Here is a 13,464-nt window from a genome sequence, read left to right as displayed (position 1 = left end):
AACCCAATGTCGAAGTCAGGGCTTGGGCTGTGATCTGCATAAGTGCATCTAGGCACCAGCAGAAAAAGCCTTTTCCTCACCTCTGAGGAATAGCTTCCCAGCAACCCCCCAAAAAACATTTTACCTGAGAACATAAGAAAATGCACGCACTCCCAGTTTACCCCCCCCCCCAAAAGCGGCAAACTACTCGACCGTGACACGATTCAGAAAGGAACAGAACGACGCCGCCTCTTTATTTGGACCAACCCGGATCTTAAATCCGAATTCCGTGACTTGAAGCCACTTCGCTTTTGCAAGTTCTTGAGACGCTTGTGAGAACAGCCGTTATAACAGTGGTGATAATGAGAGGGGCGGAGGTTGTGAGGGGGGCGCGGAGAGATAGAGAATATAAAGGACGATGAGACGAGAAGCAAATGAGAAGAAAGTCCGACCTGGCCTTGGGCGTTTTTTTTGCGGCCCTGCCTTCTTTGTCGCCGTCGCCTAGTAACCCGCGTCTGCCTTTGCCAGGCCGGGCCGAGAACCGGAGCTTCCAGGGCCCGCCTTCTTCTTCCCCGCAGACTGGCTGTGTTTCTACCCGGAGCGCTTTGAGAGCTGCACGGCGGGAATCTCAGTTTCGAGGGCTGGGAAGGCGAAGAAGCGCGTCGGGCGCCGGACATGCCGTGAGTCGCGGGCAGGGTAAGGGGTAGCTGGATAGATGGGCAGGACCTGGGGGGCCCACGGGGCATTTCATCCCCCCCCAACACCCCCCTTCCCTTTCTTATGTGCATTTCATTTCAACTGGAGAGAACCAGAGTTTAGCCCTATGCAGGTTTTTTGTATACCTGTTTAGGGAAGTTTTAAATGTTTGATGTTTTGCCGCTTATTATTATTATTATTATTATTATTCTGTTGGGAGCTGCCCAGAGTGGACGGGGTACATAGCTGTCAACGTTTTCCTTTTTTTAAGGGAAATTCCCTTATTCCAAATAGGATTCCTTGCAAGAAAAGGGAAAAGTTGACAGCTATGGCGGGGTATAAATAATATATTTTTATTATTTTATTATTCAAGGGCTGAGGGCTTCCTTGCACGGGTCTTTGTCTACTACTACAACAAGTTCTCGACGCAATGGGAGTACCTTAGTAGTGCTTCGGTTTCTTTTGTGGTGCTTCTCCAATTAGGCTACCATAATATATATCCCTGTTGATGTCTCTGAGCACATCAAAAGCAGGACAGAAATATAAGCAGGAACCGTTGTGGTGTGAAAAGCTGTTCTATTTCAGCTGCTGGTTGTTTACGGCGGGATACGCTCGGGTTGGGAATGAAGCGGTGTGACTGCTGCCCCCACAAACTGCCATCTCATTGTGAATGCTCAATAAAAAGGACCCATGGAAGGGAACCTTAGGAAGAAACAGGGATGGCAGATGCCAGAGCCAGCCCTGTCATTAGGCAGGGTGAAGCCACTGCCTCAGGTGGCAGAACACACACCATTGGTGCCGATTGGGGGCAAGATCATGTCCATCTCGCCCCAAATTGGCAAGATCTTGCCCAGAGTCGGTGCCGATGGTGGTGCCACTTCTCTATCAGTGACAGATGTGACAAAGCTCACAGCAGAACGGGTGGTGATGGCAGGAGCAGGTAGGTGGTGTGGGAGTGGCAGCAGTGGCAGGGCAAGGCATCACTTCCCATTTCTCCTCAAGTGGTGAAACAGGATGCAGCGCCCCTGCTCTCTTGTTTGTTTATTATCGATACATGTAGCACCAGGCGTTCTATATAGAGCTAGAAAGAAAAGTCCATGTTCTGACAAGCTTATAGCCAGACTGAACAATTCAGGGAGCCTTTGGCGCAATGGGTCAGTGCATCTGGCTGTTAACCAGAAGTTTGGTGGTTCAGGCCCACCCAGGGACAGCTGTGGGCAGGATTCCTGCATTGCAGGGGGCTGGACTAGATGACCCTGAGCGTCCCTTCCAACTCTACAATTCTATGTTTCTAACTGGGCAGATACACTCGTGCATATCTTGTGTGAGGTGGGCTACATCCTAACTGGGGGCTGGGATGGCATTGTATACCTTCATTATCTGCCCTTCCATTGTCTCCAATGAATCAGAATAAGGCAGCTGCGTATGTTCCTCTGAAGCAGACCACCTTAAGATGATAGGAATTGGTGGGGTAGTGCATATGGAGGGGTCAATAGACGTTTAAGGCATGCTGTCTTTGAGTACAATCATGGAGATGACTGCTGATAGAAGAGTTGGTCATAACCTCTTCAGGGTATAGCGTAGGCTTCTCAGAACACTGCTGACTATCTCCAAAGTGGGGTGGGGTTTGTTGGTTTCCTTTGTCATTAAAAATAGTTTTGGAGAGAAGAATAATGGGCCTGGCTTCTCCTCAAGTACTACAATAGTTCAATCCCAAATCTAAAGTAGCATATCATGGTTATGGAAGTTCTGATAAGTATATGGAAGACAACTAGTGTTGCTGTGAGTAATGAATAAGCTATCGCAGAGCACATTCCTAACCAATCCCCTGATGCTGATGGCTGGAAGGAGTTATGATCATGGCTTGGTGTCTCTCTGCTGGCCTCTACCAGCAGAGAGGAGTGCTGCCAGTGCAGATGATCTCTGCCATGGTGGAGACCCCAGTTGCACCCAGGCAGGTGGATAGTGTTAAGCCTCAAAATGAGGCATTACAAGGGCAAGCACCAAATCCAAAGCCCCGTGGAACTGGGTCCCTCAGCTACTTGAGCCTGCAACTAGCATATCGAGAAAGGGAAAAAATGCCCTCCACCTTTGTCCCTGGTTGGTGTGTGCTGAGGTGGCAGGACTTAGGATCCAGTGGTGGATATTGCACCCCACTCTTCTTTGAGCCCACTTAGGATTGCTCTGCCACTCATTAGTTACCTCCTTTAAGTACATTGACAAATAGTGAGCATAACCAACGATAACTTATGAATAGATAGATGGGATGGAAGGACGAAGACATTTCCCCAAAGGGTCCATCCGCCATACCGTTCCATGGAACTAGTAAACAGAAGCATTTAGCTGTTGCTCTTCCTGGACTCCTAAGTTAAACTACAGTGGTACCTTGGGTTACATACGCTTCAGGTTATATACGCTTCAGGTTACAGACTCCGCTAACCCAGAAATAGTGCTTCAGGTTAAGAACTTTGCTTCAGGATGAGAACAGAAATCATGCTCCGGTGGCGCAGCGGCAGCAGGAGGCCCCATTAGCTAAAGTGGTGCTTCAGGTTAAGAACAGTTTCAGGTTAAGTACAGGCCTCCAGAACAAATTAAGTACTTAACCTGAGGTACCACTGTAACTTTGTATGCAGTCCTATACATATACTGTGTTTACTTGGGAATACATCTCATTGAACTCAATAGGACTGATTCATGCCTAGATATGCATAGGACTGCATTGTTAGTCTCTATCCAACCCAGAGTCAATGATAACTAGAATTCACATTTTCATGCATTTCCTTTGTTCAACTGTGGCAGTCTAGTTTGAATGACAGGCTAGCCCATCTTAAATATAATTTATTTTCTGATACTGATATCCTATGAGACATAAACAGTGATGTGAAATAAACAAATTCTTCTAATGCGACGTTTTTCATAGTGGAACCTTGAATGAATTTCCTGCCCTTTAAATTGGCACTAGTGCTCCTACCTGCCTCTGTTACTGTTAGTGCATTGGGGTGGCAAGCATTTATGTTGGGCACAGTGGTAGTTGGTGCCTGTTTGGACTTGTAGTGTGGAAGGCAAGGAGGCCACCAGTAGGTGGAGCGAGAGCTAATGGCAGGTAAAAGGTAAAGGTAAAGGGACCCGTGACCATTAGGTCCAGTCGTGACCGACTCTGGGGTTGTAGCGCTCATCTCGCTTTATTGGCTGAGGGAGCCGGCGTACAGCTTCGGGGTCATGTGGCCAGCATGACTAAGCCGCTTTTGGCGAACCAGAGCAGTGCACGGAAACCCTGTCCTAATTCTAGTTTTGTCCCCATCCTTTTTGCTGAGTTCCTGCTGTTTTGCCCACCCCCACACCCCATTGTTTAGCTGCTGTGCAAAGTCACTGTTTTACTTGCAGGTTGTCCAACCCAAGCTTGTGGTTCAGCTTTCCCAGACAAACCCTAAGCTATAAACCACAGGACAAAATTTGATTATAGCTCATGGTTAATCTGCAGAGAACTAAACCATGATTTCACATGCTAAACCAAACCATAGTTTAGCCCAGCATGGCACGGCAGTAAAATGGCTGTAATCTCCTCTCCAGGAGCCCATGCATTGTGTGACGTCCAAACCAGGCCTATAACTACTACCAGCCAAAGTCACTGGAAGATTTTAAATAGCATAGTGCTTGACCATTCTGCCACTTTTTTTTGTCAAGTCTTTTTTTTCCAGGTTGCTATAATTTAATGTGATTTTCATGTAGTTTTTCATTTATCCTAATCATAAAGCTACCTTGAGTCCAGATTCAGCTGTACTTTGGCTTCCAGCTTCCTCTGAAGTCCGTCATAAAAACTTCCATCATAGCATGCCTTAGTATAGCATGCAAATACATGGTCCCCTAGAGCACCTTTGCAGAGTGAATGTATTAGCGTATAAAATGTTTCTCTGCTGCCACTGGGGTGGAAGATGTAATGGAGTCTACATTCCTTAAGCAATATGAGGCACTATATTTAAAAAGAAACATGATGTTAAGAATTTTTGTCAAACTGTTTCAGCTTTGACTGTCCCTTGGCAAGAATGTGGATGGCTTTTTAATATAAAAAAATGTAAATCTTGCACAGTATAGTTAGTCTGCTTTTTAAGACAAAAATGTTTTTCAGTGATCTATTTTCAACATAAGATGTTAAACTGGAACTAGCATAGTACAGTCATGTTTCAAATATGCTTTTAAACTTTCTTTCTATGGTTCACCTTGAAGAATGACAAGGTTACAAAAATGCTTTGAGTGAAATCATTTCAGACTGTGGCCCTGCTGGAATGCCAAGCCATTTATGCTTGCAGAATCTGGGCTTTGTTAAACCTTATGAGCATTTTTAGCATTGAGATCTTGGTTACTAAATCAAAATGCCCTATTCCTAATATGGTGCCTGCGCCTTTCTATTCTGAAATGAAATGTTTCTGCAAACCTTGTTTAATCTAAAATAATCTTCTGAAGCTTTTATTGGATGATTTTAAGGGTTTTTAGTTGCTTTATATAAAAAGGCCTTTAACTGTTGTTTAAGATTTAAGAATGTACTTTAAAAGTTGGAGTTGTCTCTGGGAAAAAATAGTCTTAATTTATGTTGACCTTTCCTTCCTTTGAGTATTTAGTCTGCATTCAATAAAATTTTGATGACTGCTCTTTAGAAGACAGCTGTACGATGTAAAGTATTATAAATATTCAGCTTTCCATTCCTAGTGTTGCCATTAACAGCTGGGCATCCAGTTCAGCAGAACAGATTTTACAGAGAAAGCTTGGCGTGTTCCTGAATCAGTATAGTGAAGAACACGAGAAAATAGTTTCGTATGGTTTAGGGACCTGTAAAGACATAGAGCATCTGTTCCCTAGTTAAGTCAAAGTCTAGTAGCATTGAATCATGTTAAGAGCTAAAATGATGAGAAGAACTACTTTTTTCACCTTGAATGTACTGGTGGTTAAATGCCTAGTACATTATTTCTGTGAACAGCAAAATAATTGCAACACCTACACAGAAGGTAAGTTGTTATGCACGTCCGTATAATCTCATTCTTTATCAGTTTTATATAAAAAGCAATTGTTTTTTGTTGTTATTTTTTTGGTAGTGTGACATTGGGATAGTGGACAGGTTGGGGGGGCAGTCAGGATAGGATCAAATTTTCAAAGCGTATTCAAAAACTATATGCCATGTATGAGGTTAGTTTTACTAGTGTAAAAAATGCTATATGTGGTCTGATAATCACTGATAAAGTTAACAATATAAACTTTGCTTTTGAAATATGATAAAATTTGCTCCCCCCCTTTCTTTTCTAGTGCTAAGAAAGCTCTGAAGTTGGAAAGCCTTGCCATGGGAAAAGTAAGTGTGTGTGTGTGTGTGTGTGTGTGTGTGTGTGGCGCACACTATGATTAAATTATTTTCTAGGAAATACATAAATGATCAGCAGTTCAGTGAGACTATCATAAATTACTTGGCAATCTGCAGTAAAGCATTCCTGAATATGGAAAAGAATTGACTGCCAGACGTCTTTGGGAGAAAAACTATTCTTATATAATATTCGGACTTTGCCTACATGAAGCAATTGGCTATAACCGAGGAGACTGCAGTGGTTGTTTTTTATTATGTACACGCCTCTCTCAAATGAGTTAGGGACCTTTGTGAAATCATTTATTAGAAATTAGTTCCGTAATTTGTGAAGCAAATGCAGTGCCATCTCTCTGTACATATAACAATATGGGATTATGATAATGCCGTAATCTGCATATTATAAACTGCAAAATTGAAATGAAAACATTAAAGACATTTTTATGTTGAGAATATAATTACCTCTCTCAGCTAATCTAACATAATGAAACGATAAAGTACTAACACTGCAATAAATTTCCCCTACAGTTATCACAATAAAAATAAAATTGTACTGTTGCTGTCCCCCACCCCCACCCCATCTCTCTCTCTGATAAAATGTGGCCATTCCGTTTTTCCAGTGCCATCATGTCACGACATATGCCAGTTTATTATCTTCCAATACCAACTGTGGGCGTTGCTATGAACAATAATGCAGAGGAGTTCATTGGGCAGGTAGCCTTTAAGGAGGCAAAATTGGTTGGGGGGAAATGTATACCTAAATGTTTGGTAAATAAAATGAGCCTCCTGTTTTGTTTCTACATACCAACAGTTTCTTTATAGATGGTAGTCTTCAGAGGTCTCAGTGGTACTTAGCAAAATTGGAAACTTGGCAGTGTTAAAAATCTTCTGTATACTTTTTGTATTTAAACAAAGGTGACAAAATACAGCAGGGGCACTAACAAAAATCATTAGCAATTTAATTAGCAATTTAGTTTTCCATTACCCACCTTGTTGTGCTCTGAATACAGCTGTGACTGTAATTTTGCATCTGCTTCCTTGGTTGGAGTAGCATTTTTGGAGGCGAGCAGTCCAGCTTGAAATGATTCTGTTCCACCCTAAAGCTATTTTTCCTTCTGAAATGGAAATTAAAAGGGGGAAAATGTCTGTGTTGAGATTAACTATTTAGGAAGTTTCTAGTGTCAAAATTTCTTCATTGAAAGCTTGAGGTTTCAGGTTTTCCAAAATTCAGTGATGGAATTAATTTCTAAAGCTGTCTATGAAGCAGAATTATTATTATTCCTAGTATAAATGTTGTATCCTTAACCAGAGTTTTAAGATAATTGAAATAGTTATGTGAAAAGGGAAAAGGAAAGAGGAAAGGGAGAAAATGGTTTATTATATGTATCAGAAACACGCATAGGAGTTTACTATCAGTCATTTCCAATTGAAACAAAGGTGGCTATTCTGCAGCTCTCCAGATGTTGTTGGACTACAACTCCCATAAGCCCCAGTCAGCATAGCCAGGGGTCAGAAGTGAAGGGAGTTGGAGGCCAATAACATCTAGAGAGCCATACGTTAGTCCTTCCTGCACCAAGAAATGTTTTTAATTGTCACTCTTTACTTTTCCTAACTCTGCGTGTTTACTCAGAGGACAGTCCTACTTGGTTCAGTGAGTTCTCCTTCCAAGCAAATGAGTGTAGGACTGCACCTTAATTATTCCTTTGGTTTATTTACCTATGGCATCTGTATGCTGCCACATAACAATAAACTTCTTGGACTGGGTTACAATAAATAAGTAAAATCTCTAACAACAATTTAAATACAACATAAAACCATAAAGTAAAAAATATAACAAAATCAAAACTCACTACACACGCACACACACTCCAAATGAAGACACAGGCTTAAAATTGAAGGGTCCACACTACATAAGTTCCTGATGTTGAAAAGAGCCCAAAGATGGCGTCAGGCAAGCTTCCATGGGAAGGCTCCCAGGGACTGCAACTCCATAGTCCCGTGCAAACAGTACTCCAGTATACGTGAACTTGTGACTGTACAGCTGTCTGATCGGTGTATTTTTAGTGTTTTACCTGATTGTCTTGTTGCTAATAGTATATTTCTTTTAACTCAAGTTTGCTTTGGAAGATTTGTTTTAGAGTCGGGTTATAAATAACACCAATCTATCAATCTGCAAAATACTTAAATATATATTTTTAACTTACTCCAGGTGTAGCACATTTTCTGGATCTCATGCCATACTGTTGACAGGGATTCTTCTGATGAGTGGGTCATTTGGGAAGAGCCATGCTGCACCCCTCTGGTGACTCATGGGGCTTAACATGGCTAGTTCCCAAGTGATTCTTTCATTCAGATTTTGCTGATGTGACGTAGGATCCACTGCATGGGTGATGTTTACATTAGGCCTACATCTATGGAGTCACCCAAATAGGCCACAAGCAATTCAGCTTAATATGGCTATATTGCAGCCTTATAAATGAGACCACAGAAATCATTAGTTTGCAAAAAAAAAAGAGAGAAAAGTTTATTAGTCTGCTGGGGGTTGGCAGAGGAGGGAAGGCAAGCTCTGCCCTTCTTGCAGTAGGCCTGTACTAGTCACGAAAGAGGGGATTTCCTCCTCTGGCAGTCCACTTGGCATCTGTGCTCAGTGCAGAGGGAGGGATGAAGCTCTCCATCCTTTCTTCACCAGCCTGATCACTTGTCTACATGCAGTTTCTTACTGCCCATTACTTCTAGGCTAGTGGTTTAAACACAAGGCTGCCGTGTCATAAGTTGAGGATTGGTAGACTAATCCACTAATCTCTTCACACCAAAGCTAGTATTTATATAAAACATGTAAAGGTCAAGGAGCCTTGGTCAAAGGCGACTATGAAGTGCGGCACTCATCTTGCTTCAGGCCGAGGGAGCTGGCGTTTGTCCACAGACAACTTTCTGGGTCATGTGGCCAGCATTATTAAACCGCTTCTGGCTCAACAGAACACCGTGATGGAAGCCAGAGTGCACGGAAACACTGTTTACCTTTCTGCCGCAGCGGTACCTATTTATCTACTTGCACTGGCATGCTTTTGAACTGCTAGGTTGGCAGAAGCTGGGACAGAGCAACGGGAGCTCACCCCGTCACGTGGATTCAAACCAGCGACCTTCTGATCAGCAAGCCCAAGAGGCTCAGTGGTTTAGACCACAGCGCCACCCGCTCTCAAAATTTCGAATCTCCAAGCATTTACAGTCATGGTTCCGGAGTATTAAGGAGCAACAGTGTTTTACTGTAGGGCAAGGATGGGGAACCTGTGGTCTTCCAGATGTTCTTGGATCACAACTTATTTAATTATTGACCATTGGCCATTTGCACTTAGGCTGATGTGAGTTGGAGTTCAGCAACATCTGGAAGGCCAGAGGTCTCCCACCCCTGCTATAGGGCAAGCTTTGTGCTATTTATATAGCTTCACCTTTCAGAGCCACCTTTCTAAAAGACCATTTGAGTTGGAACATGAAAGGTAGTTTGCTCATTTAATTTGATTGTTCTTTCCACTAATGTGATAGATGGCCCTGAGTGTTGTAGCTATTTTCCTTCATCAGGAATTGTTAAACAAAAAGTTAAAATCTTGTGTTAGTCCCTTGGAATAGATGGGTGGGCTTGAAAATCATTTGATTCTTTTTTGTTTGGATAAAGGACTAAACGTGAGACTCATGTTACCAGCACAAGGACTAGAAACATAGTTTGTTCTAGGAACTTGAGCTTTGAAGTGTTAAAGTGTGTGGGTTACCTAAAAATGCACCGAGAGGCATGATTCCCCACGTCTGTTATAGGAGAATTCTATAGCCTGCCTTGACTAGAAATAAAAAGGCAGAATTGGATATTGTGAAGGTTGAAAAGGAAAATATGAATGTGCTTTACACTGCATAATAATCCTGTACAGGTTGTTTTGTTACCATTATTTATTATACTTTAGGTGTCTGCAACACCATTGCCGAGGAGTAAGAAGAATCTCAAGTCTTATTCACCAACAACAGGAACGTGCCCAATCAGTCCTTTTTCAACTCCCAGGAGCAATAATGTACAAGAGCATGGAAATGGTCTATCAAATGGTTAGTTGAACATTCTCTCCTACTTACTGCAGAATTTTTCTGGTTATTGACCAAGTCAAATTCTTGATTTAGTAATTTATGTCTTGCTCGGTAATTCTGATTCCTTCCACCCACCCACCCACGAATATGAATTTGGATCTTTATGGTAAAGTCCAACTTTTCTGCAGCCTTCACAAACCTCTTCAACAATTCTCCTCTGACTAGTTTTGCTTACTTTTGCTCACTGAAGAGAATCAAGCAGTGGCATAGCTAGCCGCTTGTGCGCCTGGGGCGGCATGTGCGTTCTGCACATGGGGGGCGTGGCAGGGCAGAGCGCTCTGCCAGAGTCCCAGTGCCCGAGCTGCCATGTTCCGTTTGGGCACCCTGTGGGCCTGCGTTGCTTTTTCAAGCAGCGCAGAACCTGCACAGAGTCTGCCCGCTGTTTCCCCCTCAGCTGGAGGTTGGCTGAGGGGCAGGTGGTGGGCGGAAGCCGGCCCCACGCTGCTTTTTTGGGCGACACAGTGCCTACAGGTGCCCGAGCCACTCCCAAGAGAGACACAATGGCTCAGGCGCGCTGCTGGCTCAGTGCTGCTTGCAGGGCCAACGCATTCCAGTTGTGTACTTCTCGGCCACCCTCTGATGGCTGGGGAAAATGCAGCAGCTCAACACCCTGTGAGCACAGCCCTGGGCTGCAGTTCCTTGGGGAGCAGCACGCTGTGCTCTGGGGCACCTGGACTTGGGTGTGATCTTGGGCTTCGGCATGCCACCCCCAAGGTAACTGCTGCCCATATAATAATAATAATTATTATAATTTATTATTTATACTCCGCCCATCTGGCTGGGTTTCCCCAGCCACTCTGGGCGGCTTCCAACGATTAAAAATACCTTAAAACATCAGTCATTAAAAACAAGGCTGCCTTCAGGTGTCTTCTAAACGTCAGATAGTTGTTTCTTTCTTTGACATCTGATGGGAAGGCGTTCCACAGAGCAGGTGCCACTACCGAGAAGGCCCTCTGCCTGGTTCCCTGTAACTTTGCTTCTCGCAGTGAGGGAACCGCCAGAAGGCCCTTGGTGCTGGACCTCAGTGTCCACGTTGAACGATGAGGGTGGAGACGCTCCTTCAAGTATACTGGGCCGAGGCTGTTTAGGGCTTTAAAGGTCAGCACCAACACTTTGAATTGTGCTCGGAAACGTACTGGCTCAGTGCTACCCGCCCCGCCCCCCCCAGCTACACAACTGGAATCAGGCATTGAATTTAATGGAACCAAATTTCTCTCTGTGTAGAGTGGGCAGAGTTTGTTAATCCAGCGAGTTTGTGCTGTTACTAGTTCCCTGCCCTTTGAAACTTGCTATGATAACATTTAACAGGTTTGACATCTGTATTGGGGAAAGTAAAGAAGGTCTTACCTGCCCTGTACAATGGAACTGAGGGTGCTGCCTTGTGTATAGGGTGACCGTCAGTCCCCCTAGCTCAGTGGTGACTACACTGACTGGCAACAGATCTCCAAGGTTTCAAGCAGGGATCCCACCCAGCCCTGATAAGAAATGGTGAGGATTGAACCTGGGACCTTCTGCATTCAAATTATATGCTCTAACACTGAGCCCTGTAATGATGGCTAATAATATTTTAATAATGCTGAGCCCTGCATTAATTTGTCTGTGTGTCTGATCTTGTGCAAATCTTCTAACCTTTTACCATCAGTCTACATCATCATACATGCACAATCTTTTCCAGGCTTATGCAAGTTCTTTACAGTGAACATTTGCAGAACATGGTAGCACAAAGGTTATATCTCAACTAAGTCATCATTGGTGAGAGCATCCGTTCCACTAATGAAGCACTTCTACCAGCAGAAGGGGAATAGTATGGTTCCCTCTTCTCCCCTCCACTTTTGCTTGTGGAAAATCTGTCCTGAAGGATCCTCCACTTGGGAATCTTTACTGGATCCCATCTCTCTCTGTCAACAGAAGGCATCCTTCCATTCGCAGATGGCTAGTGGCTATCAAGTGCAATTTGCCTTAATATTGTTCTCCATGCACCTTGGTGTTCAACAAGGCATCATTTAAAAAATTCAAAACGCTTATCTCATAAGAAAATAAAAGAGCCCTAGTGGATCAGACCAGTGGCCTGTTTTTTTCCAGCATCCTTTTCCCACAGTGACCAACCAGATGCCAAAAGCAGGACAATATCTGATTTGCATTGTTGTTTTCCAGCAACTGGTATTAAGAAGCCGGGGGCCTGGGATCATGGAGGTAGCATATAGCCACTGATAACCTTATCTTCCATCTGTTTTGGAACCTTTTTTGAAGTTGGTGGGTGTTACTACTTGCGCTAGTTAATTCCACAGTTTAACTTTATATCCCTTTGCTGGGAGAAGTGTCCATTTAGCCTTACTCTCTGCTTCCTGTTACTCCTGCCCTCAAATAATTTGGGTGTTGTTGTTTTAGCAAAAGATGAGAAATGCATTTTGATTTAATTTCACAGAATAATACAAGAAAGGAGTTACTGTTGAGGTGAAGAAGAGGAAGCAGAGGACCTGGTTTAGGAATCCATATTACTTGGTCTAGATACTTTTAGTGAGATGCTATCTGTATTTGATTGCATATCACAGGCCATTTTGCAAAATGCAGCCATTTTACACAAAGCAGCCAGTTGCTTGTAGGAGAAAAAACACAATATGACCATTTGTGAAAGCGCATCTTTGCTCTGCTGATTCTGCCCTGTTAACTGAAAACTGACTGACATTTTAAAGCAGTGAAGTATACATACAACTTGAAAACTCCAAATGCTGTTATCTCCCCACTTCCCAAGCCAATCTTTTATTGATGATATTATATGAGTTTTGCTTTCGCTGTTCATATGTGATTCTATGTTTGTGTGTGAGGGAGGGAGGGAAGGAAGGAGGGAGAAAGTGAAACAAGAAAAAAATCTGTTGGATTTTTTCACCATGCCATTTCTGACAAAAAAAGAGGGAAATGCCTGAAGGAGTAAAACGCCTGTGTGCCGGGATGTCAAAGGCAAAGGTGAGTGTGTGCTATATTTCCATATTGTAATTAAATATGGGCATAAGGGAACAGTCCTTTTGCACATAAAAAGAGAGATCACGTGTCCGCAGCTGACATTTAGATGGATAATTATTCAGTAAAGTAGGAATAGCTTTCCTTTTCTAGTTTCACCAAGCTACAAAATGGTGGTAAGGACTTAGAATTCTGAGTTGTCTCCTATATATTTAATGCTTTCTTTTTATCTTGCAACAGTGTTAACACTGCTTTATTGTTGATAGATGTATAAGTGCAATTATACAAGTTGCACTTGTTATTACAGTAAATGTAAATGAATAGGTATTTTGACCTGAAACACATACACACGCACATATATC

General features: G+C 43.1%; 2 protein-coding genes across 8 annotated transcripts in view; one reads left to right on the top strand and one right to left on the bottom strand.

Annotated features, from left to right (window-relative positions):
• EFCAB7 (EF-hand calcium binding domain 7) overlaps window positions 1-554 on the bottom strand; it is a 54,088-nt gene extending 53,534 nt beyond the window's left edge. For 2 of the 4 annotated variants that reach the window (XM_083448070.1, XM_083448071.1), the window contains exon 1: window positions 432-554. The gene's annotated coding sequence lies outside the window, so the exon portion shown is untranslated. Of the gene's footprint in view, window positions 1-124 lie in introns of all 4 variants that reach the window. The other 2 variants (XR_014513010.1, XM_083448072.1) reach the window with 2 other exon arrangements.
• ITGB3BP (integrin subunit beta 3 binding protein) overlaps window positions 1-13,464 on the top strand; it is an 83,076-nt gene that overhangs the window by 47,278 nt on the left and 22,334 nt on the right. For 2 of the 4 annotated variants that reach the window (XM_083448222.1, XM_083448225.1), the window contains 2 exons: window positions 5,971-6,013; window positions 9,970-10,105. In XM_083448222.1, the coding sequence (XP_083304348.1) occupies window positions 5,971-6,013; window positions 9,970-10,105 (179 nt within the window). The other 2 variants (XM_083448224.1, XM_083448223.1) reach the window with 2 other exon arrangements.

This window comes from Podarcis tiliguerta, assembly GCF_965153285.1.
Source record: "Podarcis tiliguerta genome assembly, chromosome: 6".
Classification (NCBI taxonomy): domain Eukaryota; kingdom Metazoa; phylum Chordata; class Lepidosauria; order Squamata; family Lacertidae; genus Podarcis; species Podarcis tiliguerta.
This window is presented reverse-complemented; position numbering and strand designations above follow the sequence as displayed.